At 41.1% G+C, this 19,867-nt stretch overlaps 1 protein-coding gene across 2 annotated transcripts; it reads right to left on the reverse strand.

The window, feature by feature from the left end:
• Positions 1-424: 424 nt before the first annotated feature.
• On the reverse strand, positions 425-18,831 carry epn1a (epsin 1a). Of its 2 annotated transcripts, XM_026999124.3 has the most exons (13): positions 18,435-18,831; positions 16,315-16,445; positions 15,095-15,196; positions 13,675-13,833; positions 13,411-13,539; positions 8,252-8,372; positions 7,964-8,103; positions 5,346-5,417; positions 4,800-4,883; positions 3,889-4,147; positions 3,176-3,334; positions 2,385-2,633; positions 425-1,551 (listed from the first exon to the last, which is right to left on the reverse strand). In XM_026999124.3, the coding sequence occupies exons 3-13, from the start codon at positions 15,161-15,163 to the stop codon at positions 1,058-1,060; spliced, it is 1,935 nt and encodes a 644-aa protein (XP_026854925.2). In that variant the 5' UTR covers positions 15,164-15,196; positions 16,315-16,445; positions 18,435-18,831; the 3' UTR covers positions 425-1,057. The 2 variants fall into 2 exon arrangements, with proteins under 2 accessions (XP_026854925.2, XP_026854926.2); XM_026999125.3 differs by lacking the exon at positions 5,346-5,417.
• Positions 18,832-19,867: the final 1,036 nt, after the last annotated feature.

Below are 19,867 nucleotides of genomic sequence, written 5' to 3' on the forward strand. Positions count from 1 at the left end.
CACCTGCCCAATTGTTTCTGAAACATCAAGGGGCAATGGTGGGACAGTGAAATGTGAGCACAAAATCTTGTGTCCCACGTGACACAGTTGAAACTAATGCTTCAAAAACTTATAAAGGAAACAAAAAAAAGGACATCAACACTAAATTCAGATTCCATCATTATCATTCATTAAGCACTGAAATGTATCACTAATGTAAATACAAACCCCACCCCACCCCCATAGATGAGGCTTTATGTAGCAAGCACAGCGTTGGGGTACATGGAAAGACACACACACACACCCCTTTTCTCTCTCTCTCACACACACACACACACACACACGCTCGCACAGATCCAACCTTCCTGTAGCAAGTCAGAAGTGTAGAAGAACCAGTTTATCATTCTGCACCGAGACATCACATGGTACAGGACACCACAGCAGGTCATTTAGTGGCTGTATTATGGTGCGATTTTGGTTTATTTGTTTCCAGGAGTCAGAAAAAAAAGAATAAATTACAAAAAATTACACATTTAATTAAATTAGACGGAACACAGCTGCTGAAAAGTTTTACCAGAGTTGTGGCTGAAATGCAAAGGTGAGGTGTCTGCAGTCAGCGGGAGGTTAAGTGCTCCTTCATGCACGCTCCAAGTGTCACTTCATCTTCAACCAAGGGAGGGAGGTACAGATGATTCACTTATATCAGTTTATTAGTGGCTAATTATGCCCCCACCTCTCCTTCTTCTCACCCTTTGCCTATCCTTCAATTTCTGTGCAATAATAAAAATATAATAATAATAATAATTTGTGAGTATTCAATGAAAGAACAAACTCACATTAGTCTCCAAAAAAGGAAAAAAATAATAATTTAAATGAAATTAATAGGCCTTGACCTTTCCCATTCCCAGGTTCCATTTAAAGCAAAATTAAAAAGATATTTGAAATGCTCTGTTGAGAAAAACAATCAAAAATGTTTTCTTTCTTCTTTAAATGCAGTGATGTACACACACTTTTTAAACACAAAATGTGTTTGGGGCAGATTTGTCAAGTGTAAAGGTCAAAGTGGTGTTGAAATCTCTCAAAGAAGAAAAGGATTGGTGCTTGCACCCGAAGATCCACCCCCTCCCACAGATCCTCCAGTGCCCATTCCCCCGCCTACTCCTGTTGGCCCGCCCATCACCAATGCAGGCTGACTGGTGCTCCCTGGGCCCATCATAAGGGAGTTTCCGGCAGGGCCCATGGGGGAAATTCCACTGAAAGGCATTCCCATTGGGCTGGACTGTACCATTCCTATGCCCATGGCAGGGGCTGCCATAGGGACTCCCATTCCTGGCATGCCCATCGCTGGCTGAACCATCCCTAGTGCTGGAGGAGGCATGTGGCCCAGCATAGGATTGGGTGGAACAGGACTGGTACGTAACTGGCTTAGACCAAGCGAGGAGGGCTGGGGAGAAATGGAGGCCATTGGGGTCACGCCAAAGGGGTTAGAAGACGGAGGTGGCGTTGGAGACACTCCCCTGCTGGAAATAGTGCTGCCTGGAGTAACTGCCATACCTGGTGCAGGGGAAGAGCCTAGCAGGAAACAGAAAGAATGGCGAAGGGGAGAGTAAATATGCATACATGATTTATAAGGCCATTTTCTAGCATGGTTCACAAACATTTTGAGGAACTAGAGGATTCCAAAATTATAAAATTCCCACGTATGTCTGTGTTTTGCTTTCTCACCACACTGCAAGAACCATGACGTTTATGTAAATTAAGTGAAGCAAAATGTGTGATAGTTATGCTCTAGGCATCTATTTGGCACATGGCAAAATGCATGTGGCAAACCACAGGAAGTCTGGAGTTGCTTTTCTTTCTTTCAGCCAAATGCTGAAGAGAAGACAGACGATACCACAGCCAGAACTGAAAGCAGGGGAATGTTTAAATATAGAATCACATACATTGACTCTTCAAATTCGAGAACATGAAGAGTAAGACTGTTGAGGACAAAAACATGTAAACTACACAAATACCATTGGACTTGCTCTCTCTATGGCGAGATTCACAACCCTTGATTGCATGCTATATGCTGGCATTTAAGAAGTTTCAAAGTTTGTTTTTTTTGTTTTTTTTAAAAAGGAGCCTAAAAAGGAGTGCATTATAACCTGTAACATGGAATACAGCCAAGCCTCCACAGTGTGAACCTGTCAGGCCACAGTTCCGAGGCTAAATCATCAGCAACACACTGTAGTACTGCCCAGTGCTTCACTGTGTGTTACCAGGTATCGCATATGATTTGATGTAAAGATGTCCCAGGTGGGGAATCTGTACTTTATGTCACTCTCTACTGGAAAAATATACTTGATACAGTTTTTGTGATGTCTGATGCTCAGCCGATATGCGTCCCCATTTCGAGTGCGTACCCTGTGTTTGAAGGAAAGGGTTGTGAGAGGCAGCCATGGTGGGAGGGGTCTGTTTGGGTTTGGGTTTTGATGACACTAATGAGTCGAGATCCACCAGTGCTGCATTGGGCCCCAGAAACGACTCCGGCGTTTTCCGAACAGGCAGGGAGGACCCAAGCGATGAGAGGTCAAAGGGCACAGGAGACCCTGTGCTGCCTTCACATCCTCCGTCACTGCCTGTTACTGCAGAGCTGTGCCTCTCTGGATCTCCTTAAAGAAAGAGGAGGAGGTAGAGTTAGAATGTTTGTGTGTGTGTGTGTGTGTGTGTGTGTGTGTGTAGAGGGGCAGTCGTCAATATTCAGAGGGCTGTTAACCACCTAACACAAGATACTGAAAAAAAGAAAAGTTTGAGCTGGTCATATATCATTTACGGGGCTTTTTATTGTGAATGATTTTCAAAAACCTGCTTTTACTGAGTACAACCACTAAGAGACCGCAGGATTGAGGTGGGGAGTCAATCTCTCTCAGAATTACATGAGAACAATGTTTCATTATGAAACATTCGTTATTCACATGAAATGACCAACAAAACTGACATCACATGATTCAGTGTGAAAGAGGCGTGCTGTCCTCCTTCCCATCCATTGAGCACCCAACCTGTAACTCTCGTATGAATGACGGCCACAGACAGCTACAGGACCACCAAGGGCTCAGCTCGAAACTAGGAAATGTCTTTGCCACAAGTGTGAGTTGTGCTTACACTCATATACTTGTAATCATATGTAAACTCTTGTGTGCCTGTGAATGTGTACCTGTGCCATTAGTGTGTTTAGTGGAGCCACTCCAGGGGTCAGAGGTCAGGGAATCAGTGGCAGGGGCCACCCCATCTCCAGTCCACGGATCAGACGGCCCTGGTAGTGAGGAGGGGGCTACTGAGGGGGCCCAGGGGTCTGCACTAGGGGGGGTTACAGCTGGCAAGGACACACAAATGTTCAAAGGTCAGAGGACAACACACCACAATAACAAGTAGACAGGAAGTGCACTTTCAGGGTAAATACACAAGCTTGGATGCCGGATGATGCTTCACTTTCATGCTGACTGCAGAGGGCTCTTAAAGTGTCATGATAACTCACACCAAAGTGACAATGAGGCTTAAAAGCTTTTGTAACCATACGATATGAACTTGTACTGAAACTGCACCATATTTTGGACGTTTTGCCAACTGGGACACACTGTGGCCTGCCCTGCTACCAACTTCATTTGCCTTGTTATGTAAAGTGCATATAAATTGCACACCAGAGGTTGACTGGTTGTTTAACTTGGCCATCACTGATCTTGCACTTTTAAAAGCTCCCGAGTCGGACGCGTTTTGGCACAGATGCTGTCAATCCTATTTGAAAACACGAAAAAGCGAGACAGCCTCAAACACACATCAGGGTTGTTTCTGACATTGCAGTCCAAATGCATGCATACTGTTCCCCACCGCATCTACACACAGGTCTTGCAGAGTTTAGTCGTCACTCACCTGTCGAGGTCCAGGGGTCAGAGTTTGTTCTGGAGGAGTCACCCCACGGGTCTGCTGGGGGTGCCATCGTTGGTGGCCCGCCACCCCAGGGGTCAGCGCTGGGAGGGGAGGCAGGCGAAGCAGCCCCCCAGGGGTCGGTGGGCCCCCAGGGACCAGCAGCAGGGGCTGGGGTGACTGATGGAGGCGGAGAGGAGCCAGAGGAACTAGGAGCTGCTGGAGCACCCCATGGGTCCACGGCACTCAGCTCCATCAGAGAGGACTGGCACAGAGGCACACACGCACACACAGGTTAACAGAGATCTCCTTCCTTTCTACAGAATATCTGATAATAGAAACAATCTGTTGTGTTTTTACATTTCAATCTCATTGCTCGGTACAGATTTAGGTGATGTGTACAGGTGTTTTAATTTTATTTTATCAGGAAATAATTAATGGTTGTTGCAAGTTAAATTATTTAGTTTGTGAGCAAGTGCATATTAGGAATGCAATATGAAAGCAAAATCTTCAAAATGAAAGGAGATTCCTTCCCTTGGCAGAGGTTAGGGCATGCTACTGCCAACCTTTCATCATTTGTACAGTCACGTACTGGAAAAAGTCATTCCACATATGTCAAGATTCTTACGTAAAATGTTCATATTAATATTACATTACAAAGCTATTACAAGTCTACTCATGTACTGAATTTGTGCGGTGAATAAAGGGCCTGCACCAACATTCGAGTATGCACATTTCATTGTTTTAAACACAACCAACCTTTAGTGCCAGAGTATATACAGGGTGAGAGATAAAGACAGAACACGCAACGCTCGAGGAGAGAACGGTAGGCACACAGCTAACCAGCTTTACATACGACACAACCGCAGGCCACTCCTTCAGATCTTTGGGATTGACACCCCCGTATCCACACCCACCTCCTCTGGTTTGGCTTTCTCCCGCTTGCTCTCCTCAATGGCCATCTGCAGTCTCAGGTCATCTCCCCTGCGAAGACGCTCCTCCTGCCAATCACATGCCAGCATGACATCAGTACACTCAGCAGTGTCCAGGGGCTGATGGGGAATGCGCCTAACCAGTATTTGAGGCACGCCTCCAGGTTAGATCAGGGAACAATTATAAGCGGCCTGAATTCGCAAGGCATGCTCTAACGAAATTTACCACATTTTCATGATTTTTTTTTTACAGGGAAAAAGGGGTTAATTTGATCATGCATGAACAAATTCCAAATAATTGAAACCATCATGAAAAGTAACAAATCTTGGCCTACAGTCCTAGTGAGAGACTTCACTGCTGTAGAGCTTCCTTAACCACACTCACACAAGGAAAACTGACTGATCACCAAAATTAGACTGACATACACTGAGGCTCCATTCAAATTTGATCTCTGATTGAGAGTAGAGCAGAGACGTGAGAGGCACGGGAGCGGCTTCGCCCCGTGACCTTTGTGAACCTTGACCCCTGACCTCTTGGTGAGCCTCCTTGCTGAGAGTGAGTGCGTAGTGGAGCTCGGCATCCTCCAGCGGGTCAGCACTAGTCTGGGGGAGGGGGGTAGGATCAAGGACAGGAGTGAATGAGTGAGCTGGGCCCTGTGCAAAAACAACCCTGAAGGGCCTTAGTTCAGCACCTACTACACCTAAACTAGCCCCAGACGAGTGACGGCGAAAGTGGAGTGAGGAAGCGAGTGGGGGGGGGCAGTTAGGAAGGAGAGGCAGGGAGCTTCTCGAGGCAGACGCCAGCAGGCAGTGTTGGGTTACTATCAGGGAGAGTACCTAAGGTTCCTTAAAAATGCCATCTGAAGTTCATTTGCTGAAGTTCTTTTTACCATCTACTGGCTTCATCGAGTGTAAACATGAATCACTGGGTATGAAATATAACCAGCCAGCTTATGATGCTGTGTGTTGTTGGTGACATTTTGCTCAAAATGAAATAAAATGGCTTTATATCAGCTGTCAGTGTATGATCCACTGTGGGGGGAGATGGGGCAACAGGTGGATGTTGCTGAGGACCGCTGAACAACATTAATCACAAGCACTATTGCTGCTTCTTTCAAATAACCAAACTCATTTTAAATTTGGTCTTCATCATTTGACTGCGTCATGCAGGGATATTGCTAAGGCCTTCTGAATACAAGATGAAATTACTGGTCAAAAACAGGACACATTTCAACTTTATTACAGGGCTAGCTTGAAGGCACATTCAGATGGCATTTCTGAGGATTTATTATTTGCTTTTTTCTGATAACATCATTCTGACAGTTCTACTCATCCTTAAAGGTAAAAAAAACTACTTTTCCTATTAGTATAAAGTAAAAATGTAAATAATTCACAACTAAAATAAAAATTCACAACTAAAATAAAAATAACTGTTGTGGAATCCTTCGAACTGTGGAATCCTTCGAAATTAATTAAATACACAATATGTGTGTGAGATTATATATATATATATATATATATATATATATATATATATATATATATATATATATATATATATATATATAATTAGTGACAAAATGTCCACAAGAAATTTAATATGGCACAAAATGTATACATTGCATTTGCTTGTCTAGTTGTTTATTTCTTCAAAAAAAAGAATTTTTATTTTCAATGACACTACATGCCAAGACGAAAATCAAGGTGAAACTTAAATTGTCACTTTTCCCCAAGAAACCTGGCGGAGAGCCCAGTGTCTGCTGACTGAAGTCTAGGACATTCAAGCAGTGCATGACAGGAACCTCCAGACAAGCACAGGGTGGGTATCCGCAGGGCTGGTGCCAGAGCTCCTAGTGTAGCATGTGCACGGCAGAAACTCCTCTTTCACCATCTTAGTCTGACATGGCTGCTATCCTCACACGTTCTTCTCTTTGGCCTTTCCCTGGCCAACTGCATTTGGCCAGTTTGAGTAGCAGTCGTCTGGACGACCTCGCATTCATCTTTATAAATTTACTGTTTATAGTTTTACCATGTGGCCTTTAATGTCAATGCACTTGACAGTATGATATATATGAAATAATAGCTGTTACACTTTAAAATTCAGGTGTTTTCATTAAGTACACAAAGTCAGAGGTGACCAAGGTTGATTGAATGAATGTGTACAGACTATACCTGTACTATGCTATATCTTACACTACATATCTAATATAATCTGAGGAAAACTGTTTTATAATATGTACAACACTTATTGCTGTGCTTATTATAGCCCAACAGGTAGCACTTTCCACTACAACTAGGCATGGTTGAAACCCAGAAACGTTGCCATAGTTCCCATCTCAGACACACTAGGATCAGGCTCACTGTGTCTAATAAACAGCTGTGTAATCACCGCTGCTCCGGGTGGCTTCCACAGGAAAAGAAACAATCTTTGCACAGTGCAATCCGACACAGGGTTGTTTCAGACAAAGGAAATGCCTTTATTTCGCTGGCCTGTAAAGAAGGCTTTATGCTTGTTCATACCAATTTGGTTAGTAATTTGCTGAGGAAGAGAGAGCGAGCACATGCGTGCAGACACAAACATGCTACAGTACACGTACACACATGTACATACACACGTGTACACATACACACACAAGTAGCTAACTAAGTACTACACTTACATTTTAGCCAAACTGAGCTAATAGTACTGACCTGCACAGCGCCGCCCACCAGACAATTTTAGGGATGAACAAAAGAATCAAGTCACTTGAAGAATTAAAAAACAGTACTTTCGTATGATCCATCTCCCAATTTTGGTAAAAGTGTCCCATTTAAATTTCAAGGCTTATTTAATGTTGTATGAAGTGTCATTGAAATTAAAAGTTATATAGATATATTCATATACACAATTTTGTGCCATTTTATTAACAAATTTACATTTTTATTAATAATTTAATATCATTTATCATTTTATTAATAATTTAAATGTAAATATTAAACTCACGTTGCACGGTACTTAAGCTTGTGCTGCAATTAGAAAATATTTCTTTATTTTATTTATGTGTGTGTGTTATACACTATATTTAGTCTTACATATTCCTCCACTTCTCTGTCTGCTAGTTTTACCTGTAGCCAGAGGACCTCATGGCTGATTGGTTCAGTGACTTTACCTGCTCTGCCTCCTCTTTGCTCATGGCCAGTGCTAGCTGCAGCTGCAGGTCCTCCTCCCCCGAACTCTGAGGCCACGCCTGGTCAGAGTCCGTACCCGAGTGCAGTCCTCCTAAAGCAGGAGCCGAGGGAGCCGAAGACGCTGAGGGTTAAACGTTATCACAAGCATTACAATCAGAGAAGCAAACTGACAAAGCACAGGGTGCCTCCCGGCTCTCTGACAAAAGCCAGCTTGCTTTCGGCACATGAATTAGGGTCAGGGCAGAATAAGCTGCACCAGGGCGACTCACCACTGGACGTTTGTGCCATCTTCTCTTTGGTCTTGAGTGCATGGATCCGCTGGTCTCGTAGTCTCTCCTCGTCTTTCAGAAGAGTCACCAGCTGTTTGGCCTTTTCTCGCACATTCACACCCTGGACACATAGGCAGACACATTCGATGAATGGTACAGTTCTGGTATATTTATTTTACTGCTCAATCACATAGACAATATGCAAATCAACTAATATCCATTCTTAACCCTCAAATGCTTTGAAACCAAGGATGTTTAAAATTAAAATGTGCCATTTTTTCAGCTTTGGTGCTAATAATGCAGCTCCCCCACCAAAACACTTGCTACCACTCCATTACACAAAACTACCCATTTTTACACATTTGCACACTGCCTTGTAATTCACCAAAGTGTTCCAACAAACACACTGGACAAACAGCCATGGTAGCAAAAGGAATACAAATTTTCATCAAGACATCCAAAAGGTTACTATGCAATTGGCAAGCCCAACGCCACATTTTCCCTGCTTATCTAACACTGGGATGCTTTGTTGAGGTAAAGAGTTCACTTGCTAATTGATAGAAACCGACCTAAATCACGTTCTATTGGCTGTTTGAAATTTAATGACAGAATGGTCAGGTCAAGTAACTGTGATTACTTACTATATCCTAACCACACATTTCTCATCCAAGTTCCACAGAGCGAATCCTTCAACTCACAGCAATCACTCTGAAGACAATAAAACGTTCGGTATGTTATAACTTTGGTCCTAATAAACCGCCAAAGTAAAGCTTGCCGCATAAACAAAGGAAGCCATAAGGCTGCCTTTGTTGGAAATTTGTTCCAGTTGCCACTTTAGCAGAGACTTGAGCGAACAAAAACTCATAAGACTATAAGGGGTCAAATGGAGAAATTCAGCAATAACTATGGATCTGTTCAGTTCCTTCAGGTTTGTACAGGTTTCAATCAATGATGAATGAATGTCAGGTTACATCAGGACATTCTGTAGGAAATAACAGGGCATCTGTCTAAAAAACTTAAAAGTAGTCATGCAATATGACAATGGTACAAAACACAGGAGCTCAACCACAGCGTGACCCAAACAAAAACACATTTTTTTTATCCCACAGAAATGCCATTCTGTGACCTCAACTATACAAGTTTTGTATAGAGAAGTGGACCAGAATACCTCCTAAATGCTGCACAGGACTGACCAGCTGTGACATCAAGCAATTGGTTGAAGTAACCAACAATAAAGGTGGTGCTTAGAAATAAATAATAGGTTAGAATTATATAGTGCCTTAAAAAAAAAAAAAAAGATTTACAGGTCGTTACAAACATGATGAATATAAATACTGAAAAAGGATGTAGGTTTTGAGCCGAGTTTTAAAGGTAGACAGAAAGGAACAGAAGCTGACAGCTGTGGGGAGGGAGTTTCAGAGGAAAGGCGCCCAAACACTAAATGAGCGGCCACCTATCGTGGGCATCGTGGGTCAGTGAGTAGACCTGAACTGGAGGACCTCTGCGAGCGAGATGGAATGTACAGGCGGAGTAAGTTAGCAATATAAGAGGGTACAAGGCCATGCACTTTGACAGTTAGCAGAATAATTATATATTGAATTCATTGTATTGAATGGCACATGTACTCCTGCCATCAATAACCATTGATCATTTAAACCATTTGTTTAATAAGGATATAGCCATTTAAAATGAGATTTGTGAAATGAGAATGCCGTGTTATCATGACATAGATGAACATCAGATAACATTTTAGGAACAACTCATGCATACATCTCGATAACTCCCAATCATTTCTCAACTGCAGACCATTGTAAAATTCTAAAGAGACTGGGTTGGCCTAACTGGTATTTCTCTGAACTCGCTCCAGTCATATCTAGTCATGAGTACTATGTCACACTTGATGAAAGTACCTGTATACGCCATGTGTTATCCTGTGGCGTCCCCCAGGGCTCAGTTTTGGGACCAGCACTCTTTAATCTTTATATGCTTCTGCTGGTCACAGTTGTCCCTAGTCATAATTTCCTGCGACTCAACGACGAGAACACGGACAGAGATGGTCATGAGTGCACTGATGTGATAACATATCTGGAGTGCCAATCCTACAGAGTTCAAAATCGAGCGGCCAGAGTACTGGCACATGCAAAGATGAGAGTACGTATTACAGATCCTTAAACAACTGCAATGACTACCAGTGTCATCCAGAATTGACTAACCTACTACTGCACACTTTCAAATGTTCACATGGCCTTGCTCCTCTATATCTCAGCAGTATGATCACGAGGCATGCACCTTCAAGGGCCTTTGGATCAGCTGATAAAATTTTGATCAAGGGGGTCTCGACCTGACTAACGAATTCAGAGACTGCCTTTTGCTGCCATGGCCAAACTCTGGAATTATCTCCCAGGTGACCTGAAGGCTCTCGATGACTTAAAAACTTTCAAAAAGAAGGTTAAGACTTTTCGATCTGTAAGGAACCTGAATTAAGATGCTGTGCCTCCACCATACTACTACCATGCTCATTTTAAAAATGTTGTTTTACCCTTATCTATTTTTAAAATAATGTTTTCACTTTTAACTATGCACGTTGGTATTTTATGCAGCTGCACTTTTATCTCTTTGATGGACAGAAATGCGGTTTTAAATTGTCTTTAAATTATTCATTCTTTAAGGTTCTTTAAATTAACTGTTCATTATTATTATTCCTTGAATGTCTTAATTTTTCACTGTATTCTTTGAATAATTAAATTTTATTTTTAACTTTGCCAAATACCTTCCTGAGCTGACAGATCTCAGAATGCAATAAGCTTTATTATTGCTCTATGTATTCTCTATTTTCTGTAAAGCACTTTGGAAACGGTATATACAAAAGTGCTATACAAAAAGTTTATTATTACTTTTAATTGCACTATAATTAACTGTCAAGCACAATCAATTTTATTAGCGATTTTCATTGTCAGATAGCCTTAGACTGAATCCAACTTGAAGTGCAGAGCAGAAGACTTAATGCACACGTTAATATCACAAGTGAAAAGACGGACGCTTTCCACAGGGGCACCACAGAAAACTAGCTGGATACTAAATATCACTTTTTATGAACTTTTCATGCTTCATGAAGGGATATAGCCAAATTGTATGCATAGGCACATTAACTCACTAACCAGCACATTATTAATGGTAGGAAGTTATCAACAGATTACTATGACCTAATTTTATACAATGGTTTCAAAAGCAGACATGTCAGTTATGTCAGACAGAATCAATTTTAATTAACAGCAGATATTTCTGTCCAGTATTTAGGGTCAATGTATTACCCAAGGCAAACTGATATGTTTTGAGCCTCATCTGAAGGACCAGAAGGGAACCTTCCCCCATCTAGTCACACTCCAGCAGAAAGCGTACCATTACTTTTAAATGATTCAGTTACTTTTCTTTAAGCTCCCTCTGACCTGAGTAATATCATTAATATTGGAACATCATTTCTCCTTTCTAATGCATTTAACATTTATTATGTTTATGTTCTAGTCCTTGTGCGTTTGAAAGAAAATCGGTTTGGTGCAATAACTAGACAGGACAATAGAGGTGGAGTTGGGATACAGTGGCACCAACAGCATAATTTTTAATAGTTAGCACAAGAACCCTCACCCCTGCTGGAATGCTCCCTTTAATGTCTAGTTTCCAATGCACTTACATACAACTACTCAGCACTTGAGTCAGGTGTTTGTGCATGTTACCGATATGCCACCATTCTAAACTGATTATCCTACCACATGCATTTCAAACATAAGCCAGCAGGCCTGAAAAGCAATAAAAAGCAGCTAAATAATAGACTACAATACACTATATTAAATGCAATCCAGAGTAATAGGCAATAAAAGACAGCAAGCAAACAATGTTCTTTAGCAGCAGCATAACAGTTCGGCATAAAGATGGTAATAACAATATGCAACTGCAAGACCAAAGCAATCTGCGACAATAAACAAGCAAAAAGCAAGATGTGGACAGAATTAAATAACTCCTGCCAGTTCTCTCGCTGCAGGAGGATCAGGAAATGTAGCTAGCTGCTAGTCCTAGCATTAGCAGTGCTCAGTGCTCATGCTGCTCTCAATGTTTCTATTTTCAAAAGTCTGAAAAAAAAGTCTGGTTTTCGGTTGCACACTTCTGTGCTGTTAATTGGCTTGCCAACACGCAAGATAAGACAAATCTGGCTAAATTCCACATTGCCAATAATCGCGATTAAATGCCAGAAATGTTGATCACGCAATGACCCACAGTCAGTTAACACAAATCATCAGCCTTCAAATATATTTGCTTCATAACGTTGTGGCCGGGAACAGCAGACACAGACCCCCCACCCCCAAAAAAAAGCGCATCTCATTCTTAAGCACCTTATTAATTAAAAAAATTTCAACGATATGATCTGCTGTTATCACAATTTTATTTTCAAGACAGAATGTTTTTAAAAAATGAACAAAACCAATAAAAATTGTACGCACGGTGCGTACAGGATTACGGCTGCCCGCGACAGTGGTGGGTTGGAGTGGTGCGAATCTGAAACCGAATGGTGAATTTCGTTAAAAGGACAAGAGTAATAAGTGCCTCGGGGGTACTGTACAATAATAATTGTAAAAATAATCCTTGATGGTACTCTACTCTTGGTGTAAATTTGTTAATGGACTGTTATGCAAAAATGCTGTTCTTGTGTAACCTGGTTGTACTATGTTTTAAACATTAGTTTATTTATTCCGAACTACTGGTCATTTAAATCACAGTTGGAAGTGCTTCAAAGCTGAGCTGTGTTTGTATTTGTTCAAAGTGAAGAATGCGCAATGGCTACCTTCCTAACTGTACATATGCTGAGAGTTTGAAGAGAGGGCTGCAGCGCATCCATATGAATGTGAGTGTGCGCGCGCAGGCAAGCGAGTGCGTCAGCCTGAGTGGGCGGTTAGCTTTTATATACTTGTACTTTTCCTCTTTGGTCTCTGAGACCTTGATATTTTCCAGAACATAACGTGAATGGCAGTACATTGGAAGAAGCCGGAGTTCACAGTCGCTTATTGTTCAACTATGTATGAAGATAGAGTACAGCAAGCTGCAGTTAACTCACATCTGTGTGTGTGCGCGCGTGTGTGCGTGTGCACGCACAAATGCATTTATGTTACCTGGTCCTTGCCATCCCTGTCTATGTACTGAAAGTCTTTAAGTGTCTGGACAGCATAGATGTTTTCCCTGCACTGCTGTGCCACTCTTTCTGAACCCGTCTTTATCAGATACTCCATAAGAGTCATAGCCTGAAAAACACCAGGGTAAAGGGCAGTGAATAATATGTCAAAGCCATTAAATCAAAGAGCAACATGTTCACTGACCCCTGTGTTCGCACAAAACATGAGGGTTGCAGTTTATTTGGGTACCAGTGCAGTCCTGACCTTATACACATGCCTCCAGTTCTTGCCATGGTCGTTAAGTCTCTTCCACACCATGCTCATAATCTCTGAGAACGCCACTACATTGTATGTCAGGTCTGCAATCTCTGACATGAGAGAACTAGAAGGACCCCAAGGGTCATTGGAAGTTGCTTCTCTGACCTGGGGGAGGGTAATAAAGCACATTTAATAAAGTTCACTTATGGATATGGGTTAAGTTATAGAAATGTACAATAAAAATACTGTTACACAAAAGTGGAAAATAAAAGTTCATTGCAGTGTTTCAGTGCACTGCTTTGCAGTGGTGCACAGTGCGCTACTCATAAGAAACAATTCATCCAAATTAGAATAAATATAGATCAGAAAAGTAGAAGTGATACCAATACCATATTCAACCACAAACGCCCCTTTTGCAGGAGTTTTAAAACTTTTTCAAACGGCCCAAATAAGTCAAATCAGTAATATGCTGAGAGCCAAACGAAAGATTTTTAAATCTTAAATCTTACATACCATAAATATAAACGAGACATGGAACAATACCATTTTTTGTGCCGATCTGATACCGATATCTTTAATTTCAATGTTGCCCAATATCAATTGATTTTTTTTTGGTTTTGGATGCATTATACATGTCATTTTTACATACATCATTCGTGGATATTACAGATTTAAAAAATTAACAACTGAACATTTTGAAAGGTGAACATTTGTGCAATAGTTAAGAACTGATGGAGGATGAGGGCCAGTGTGTGCTTCCGCTGACACATGAAGCCACTGCTTCTTCACCCTGCTTCTTGCCCGACTGCGATGATGAAGCCCAATGAACAGCGTAGTGTGTTTACTGGCAATGGAGAGAATGCAGAGCTCAACTTCCACTTAACACCACAGTTTTTGGGTTAAAGGGCCAAGGGTTGTACAGGTTGAAGGTTTTCCTGTTCTGGCCGTACGGATCCAGCTGATCAGATAAAAATCAAGTGCCTCAGAAGCTCAATCAGATGTCACAGGGCAACAAAAAAAAAAACTTGCCAACCGCAAAGCAATGGGACTGATAAGAAGCTATGGCCTAATGTGATAGCCATGTTGAAACACTGACTAGCTAACCGAGTGGCCCATATCCAATTTTCACTGGCTTTTTATGCCACTCGCAGCCAATTACCAAAGGAGGCCTGCACACACCACCACTGAGTACAAGTTTTGTGACACTGGTGGACAAACAAAATACAATAAGAAAAGCCTATAAAATGGTGATCTTACAGTCTAGGAGTGTGACATAATTCACCACAGAAATTGCACATTTACTAACACACATAACCCATTTACACAATAAGTGACTGGCTGATCTTTCTATAGAAAGAACAGGGAAGAAAACAGTGGAAAAGAAATCAAAAGGAGGGGCAGGAGAGAGAAAAGACCGAGCACTCACTTTTATCTCTGCTTCAGAGTAATTGTGAACGATGTTCTTCACTTGTCGCCTTAGCGATGAGGTCGACATGGCAACAGGGTGGTTATCAGGTTCCTGTAAAATCTGGTAAATTATAAAACAAGGCCAATAAGTCACCGATAGGTGGGACAAAAACCACTGCGTGCCAACGTACACAGACCAAGAGAGGCATATGGAATATAAATAATAAAAAAGCAGTGCCTGAAACAGATAAATTAACACAAAGTCTAAAAGACATTAGGTATGCAAAGACAGGGCTCCTTAACCCTCTGAACTCACAAAGTTTCACAGCATGTTATAACAACATTCATTATTTATCACTCATAGGCTGTAGAAACTAACAGAAAACAACGTCGATGGAGTCAGGGTTATTTTTCCAGCAAAATAAGACATTGCACGTGACAATTTTATTAAATTCAAATCATTAAAAAAAGAAATCTCCCATTTGACTCAAAGACACAAATATACTATTGATTGAAAGCTTAGAATTTCTCTGCTTGTTTTTGTGAGTTATGAGTGACACATAACTATAATGTTACAACATTCTATTTGTGAATAACCATGACTCTGAAACTTCTTCAGAAGGTTAATTACCATGGAAATTTATTTGTGAATATGGTACATTTGTCAGGCTTTCTGATCATCTTTCATCTTCCAGAACATTATCAGAGCAATCAGTGGAAAGATCCAAGGTCACTCTGAGAGCATGCAGTGCAATTTCCATTTATTGCTTATTTCTGTTTATTATTAAAAATGTTTTGTGAGGTAGCTGACCAAATGTGTTAAATGCTGGCTTTCTGAACAATATAAACACGCATTTGTCTCTTCTTGGCTAGGAAGTTAAAAAAATAGGCATATATGGAATTAATATGTTTGCAAAACAGTGCAGCTAAAATGCACCCCAAAAGGAAAACCCTTCCTTTGAAGAAGAATCCCAGTAACACCAGTGGCATCCAAGAGTGGAAGTCCAATTTCATAAAGGTTTTAATCTAACTGCAGTGAAAGGTGAACAAGAAAATTCATCCCACACAATCCCCCACCATCAGACTGCAATAAACTAAAGCAATAAATAACAGATCATTAAATACATTTTTGCATTTTTAAAAACTGAGCATGGGAATTTCTTTAAATGCAAAACAATTGATTGGCATAATTCCACTCTCCTGTAACAATTTCCTGCAATTACAGTGGTGCATGGTTACCAGGGCACGTCAGTCTCGGTCTCCCCCCCTATCCGTCGGCGTGTGAGCTCAGGTCAGGGTCACGGAGCACTCAGTCTTTAGCCTGTCCGCTGCTCTGAACCTCCGCACAGCCACATTGGGGCCCAGAAGATCTGGGGAGAATTAACGGCCGAGGAGAGGCATAGCAAAGGAAAGGGGTGTTAGATGAGCATGACAGAAACAGGAGACAACGAGTGTGAAAACATACTATGCTCTTCCCAAATAATGCCGGGGGGGGGGGGTGTTAAGCTTGTCTCAATGCAATGCGATAAATGCACAGATCCAAGAAGCTGTGCCTGCAGGCAGCCAAGGTCACAGCGTACTGTACGAGAGTCCACGCTTACAGCAGCTGGGAAAAACATATAGTCACTCTGTCACGTAAATAAGGCCTGTGGAGCAATGAAAGATTTTGTGTTAAGATTCAGCACTGAAGCCGAAGTAGTTAACATAAAGCAAGTGGCACTGCCTGTAACACACGTGAGCTTTCACTCACTCCTGTTATCATCCATGAAGCTGAGTTTGGCTGGAATTAGCAAGGCGATCTGATTTTGCTACCAGGCTTTTTCAGCTCTGCCATAATAAAATGAAGCAAAGCGACTTTGTTTGCCGACACAATTGTTGGGAAGGCAAACACTCACTCTGACCTCTGACATCTTCAGCAGGCATGTATAAATAACAGTGAGAGACCTGGGTGTGTTGGTTTAACATCTCCGGACTCCCAGAACAGTGACAGAGGGAATGCTGAATTTCAAACAGTCGTTCATATAACAATACCAGAAGACTTTTAATTCCATTGTGTATGAACAATAACCATGTAAAGAAATCTAACTGAGTATTAAAGTGTTTGTTTAGTTTACTGGCTGATGCCTGTTGAACTTGACCTTTCTATGAACCTGCAGGCAATATTACATCAAACAACTCAGTCATAATTATAATATTTATATAATAATAATTATATTTATAACATCTAAAGGAAGTAAAATAACCATCTGGTTAAAGTGTACTTTAACAACCATAGCCTCAACGTAGCTCAGAGAACCCTACACTTTACAAACTTCTCATTTCCTAAAACATAAAATGTAAAATAAAATGTAACATTTTGCACATTTGTCGTTGTTAAAGTCACCGCTTGTTGATCGCCTACGCTTCCACAAGAATCCTATTTAATCCAAAAGTATTAGGGCAAACACTGAACATCTTCATATAAAAAGCAAACGTAAACAAATATCAAAATAGCATAAAACTATTCTCGAAATTTTTATGAAAACTAAATGAGATTATACGGCGTGGTATTTGACACACTATGTAAACATGATTAACGTTACATAACAGGCTAATAGAAACAGATAGTCCAAAGTCCTAAGAGAAAACCAGAGTGGAATTAAAGAAAATTATCCACCGTCGCATTTCATTTTTATCCCCTTCTGTCGAAACATAGCGAACCGGTCGGCAAATAAAATGACCAAATAACGATGGAAGTCATGAGTAGCTAACAAGTGTCATCGAGAAGCAACAGTTGATACTCGATAATAATAATAATAATAAAAAAAAACTTTTAAAATATATTTTAACTATAAGCTAACAAGCAAGCGCCCGTTATGAAAAAAATGTACGCGCTGTGGACATCAAGACCAGAGCAAAGATCCAGTTATCACTTCCATTGGCGAAACGGAGGACTAAGCGGCTAACAAGAGCACTTTAGCTCACGGTACACCTAACGCTAACAAGCAGCCTAAGTTAGCTAACAACAGGCAGTGCCTGATCACCCGAAATTAAAGCTTCACGGAGATTTAAAAATAAGATATGAACCCCCCGCCGCTATCTTATCAATATAAGTTAAACTGTGGCTTCTGTGCCAAATCTGACAACACGTATCTGACAGCACACCCTCAGCTGGAGCGCCAACCCCCACCCAGGTCGGGCGATCCGACAACAGCAGCAACTTAACGACAGCGATACTGGAATAAAAACGAATTTATGAACAGAGAGAACATGCAGTCCTCGAAGTCAGTAGAAACAGTTCGCTTAGTCGGCGGTTACATCAACTTTGCATGCCGTGTTGTGTGGATAAACAAAGCCCTGGCTCCGCCAATTCCACTTACCGCGGAACATCCGAACCAAAGTGCAACTGCTTGGCGTGTTGGCACGGCACAAGCGGCGACCTGAGTCCTGGTAACGCTCCTTCATAGGCCTACTTAAAGCTAGCCATTTCGGTGAGACATGTAGTAAATATCTGTTCTGAAGCTTCCCTGCTGTAGTAACTACAGCTCAACACAAGCTATGCTAGGTGCTATGCTAGGTAGCTAGCGAAACTTAGCGATCCATGTTGCTCCAAGAGACATGTACTTATTAGTGTATCAACTGACAATGACTCTCTTTAATACGTCTCTCCCGTCATACCGTATCCACTATATATATATATAATATATATATATATACACCGTATCATGTAAAACTTGTTAACGGAAAATCGATACTATTTTCTACAATAAAGTGTGTACTGACCCTTGTGTTGCTCGGTACAAGGAGATGGCGGCACTTCCGCTTCCGTTTTCTGAAACCGGATGGACCGCACCCCCTTGCATATTCTTCATTTTTTTTGGGGTGGGGGGCAGTGCGCTTCACTGAAATAACAACAAGCCATACATTTACTGGGTTTCATAACAGGGACACTTGATATATAGTTACAGATTAACGTTTACTTTCAAGCATGCTTCCAAAAGGAATAAAAGAATAAAAAGAATATTTCATCACCATAAAGCACATTTCATAATATAGCTGCACAGAATGCTGGAGGAGTAATATATAAATGGATGATGCGTGTATACACACACACACACACACACACACACACACACTTTGTACATGTAATCCCCCCCCACCTGAATTCTGATATTTTTCAATTCATGACTAATACTAAAAACAAGAAGTTGGCTGTACTTGAGAAAGCAGATGGAAACAATAGTACTGCTTCTCCAAAGCTGTAGCTCACTTAGCACAGCAGTGCATACCTGCTAGTAACACCAAAGTCATGGACTCAGTTTGTAGGTCGTCATACTTATAAATATATAAATTGCTCTGGATAAGAGCTTATGCCAAATGCTTTAAAGGTAATAACTACTAATGAATTTAAGTCCGTTAATGATACTAAAGATTTTTTAATGCCTATAAAGATGCCCAATGGAAATGATATCCCAGTTTATCATTGACATTGTTTCAATTTATTGTTTAATCTGTATACATATATGTTAAAAGACTCTTGGCATTTTCTACGTATCCTTGAATTCTTGAAAGAACAAAGACTACCTGCCAAAACTCTATTTTTTTCAATGGACATCAGCACAGTCATCTCTAAAGAAAATGTTTTTAGAGCTTTAGTTTTCTTACAAGGCCTGAAGAGAATTTCCCCACATGTACTCTTGTAAGGAACTTGTGTTTCAGCTTTGACTCACATATAACTCACAGATAACAGGACATAGTATGGGAGTTAGTATGGGACCACCCTGTGCAAATCGCTTTGTTAGATCTGTAGAGA

Source organism: Electrophorus electricus, chromosome 14 (genome assembly GCF_041902795.1).
Source record: "Electrophorus electricus isolate QZ-2024a chromosome 14, ASM4190279v1, whole genome shotgun sequence".
NCBI lineage: Eukaryota > Metazoa > Chordata > Actinopteri > Gymnotiformes > Gymnotidae > Electrophorus > Electrophorus electricus.

What these genes read in the sequence shown, in the direction of transcription:
- epn1a (XM_026999124.3), bottom strand. Translation starts at nt 15,163, where the DNA reads ATGTCGACCTCATCGCTAAGGCGACAAGTGAAGAACATCGTTCACAAT. An exon ending in ACTCTGAAGCAGAGATAAAA is followed by an intron (nt 13,834 to 15,094) that starts GTGAGTGCTCGG and finishes ACCCTCCCCCAG; the next exon opens with GTCAGAGAAGCAACTTCCAA. An exon ending in TGACCCCTGGACCTCGACAG is followed by an intron (nt 3,335 to 3,888) that starts GTGAGTGACGAC and finishes TGTCCTTGCCAG; the next exon opens with CTGTAACCCCCCCTAGTGCA.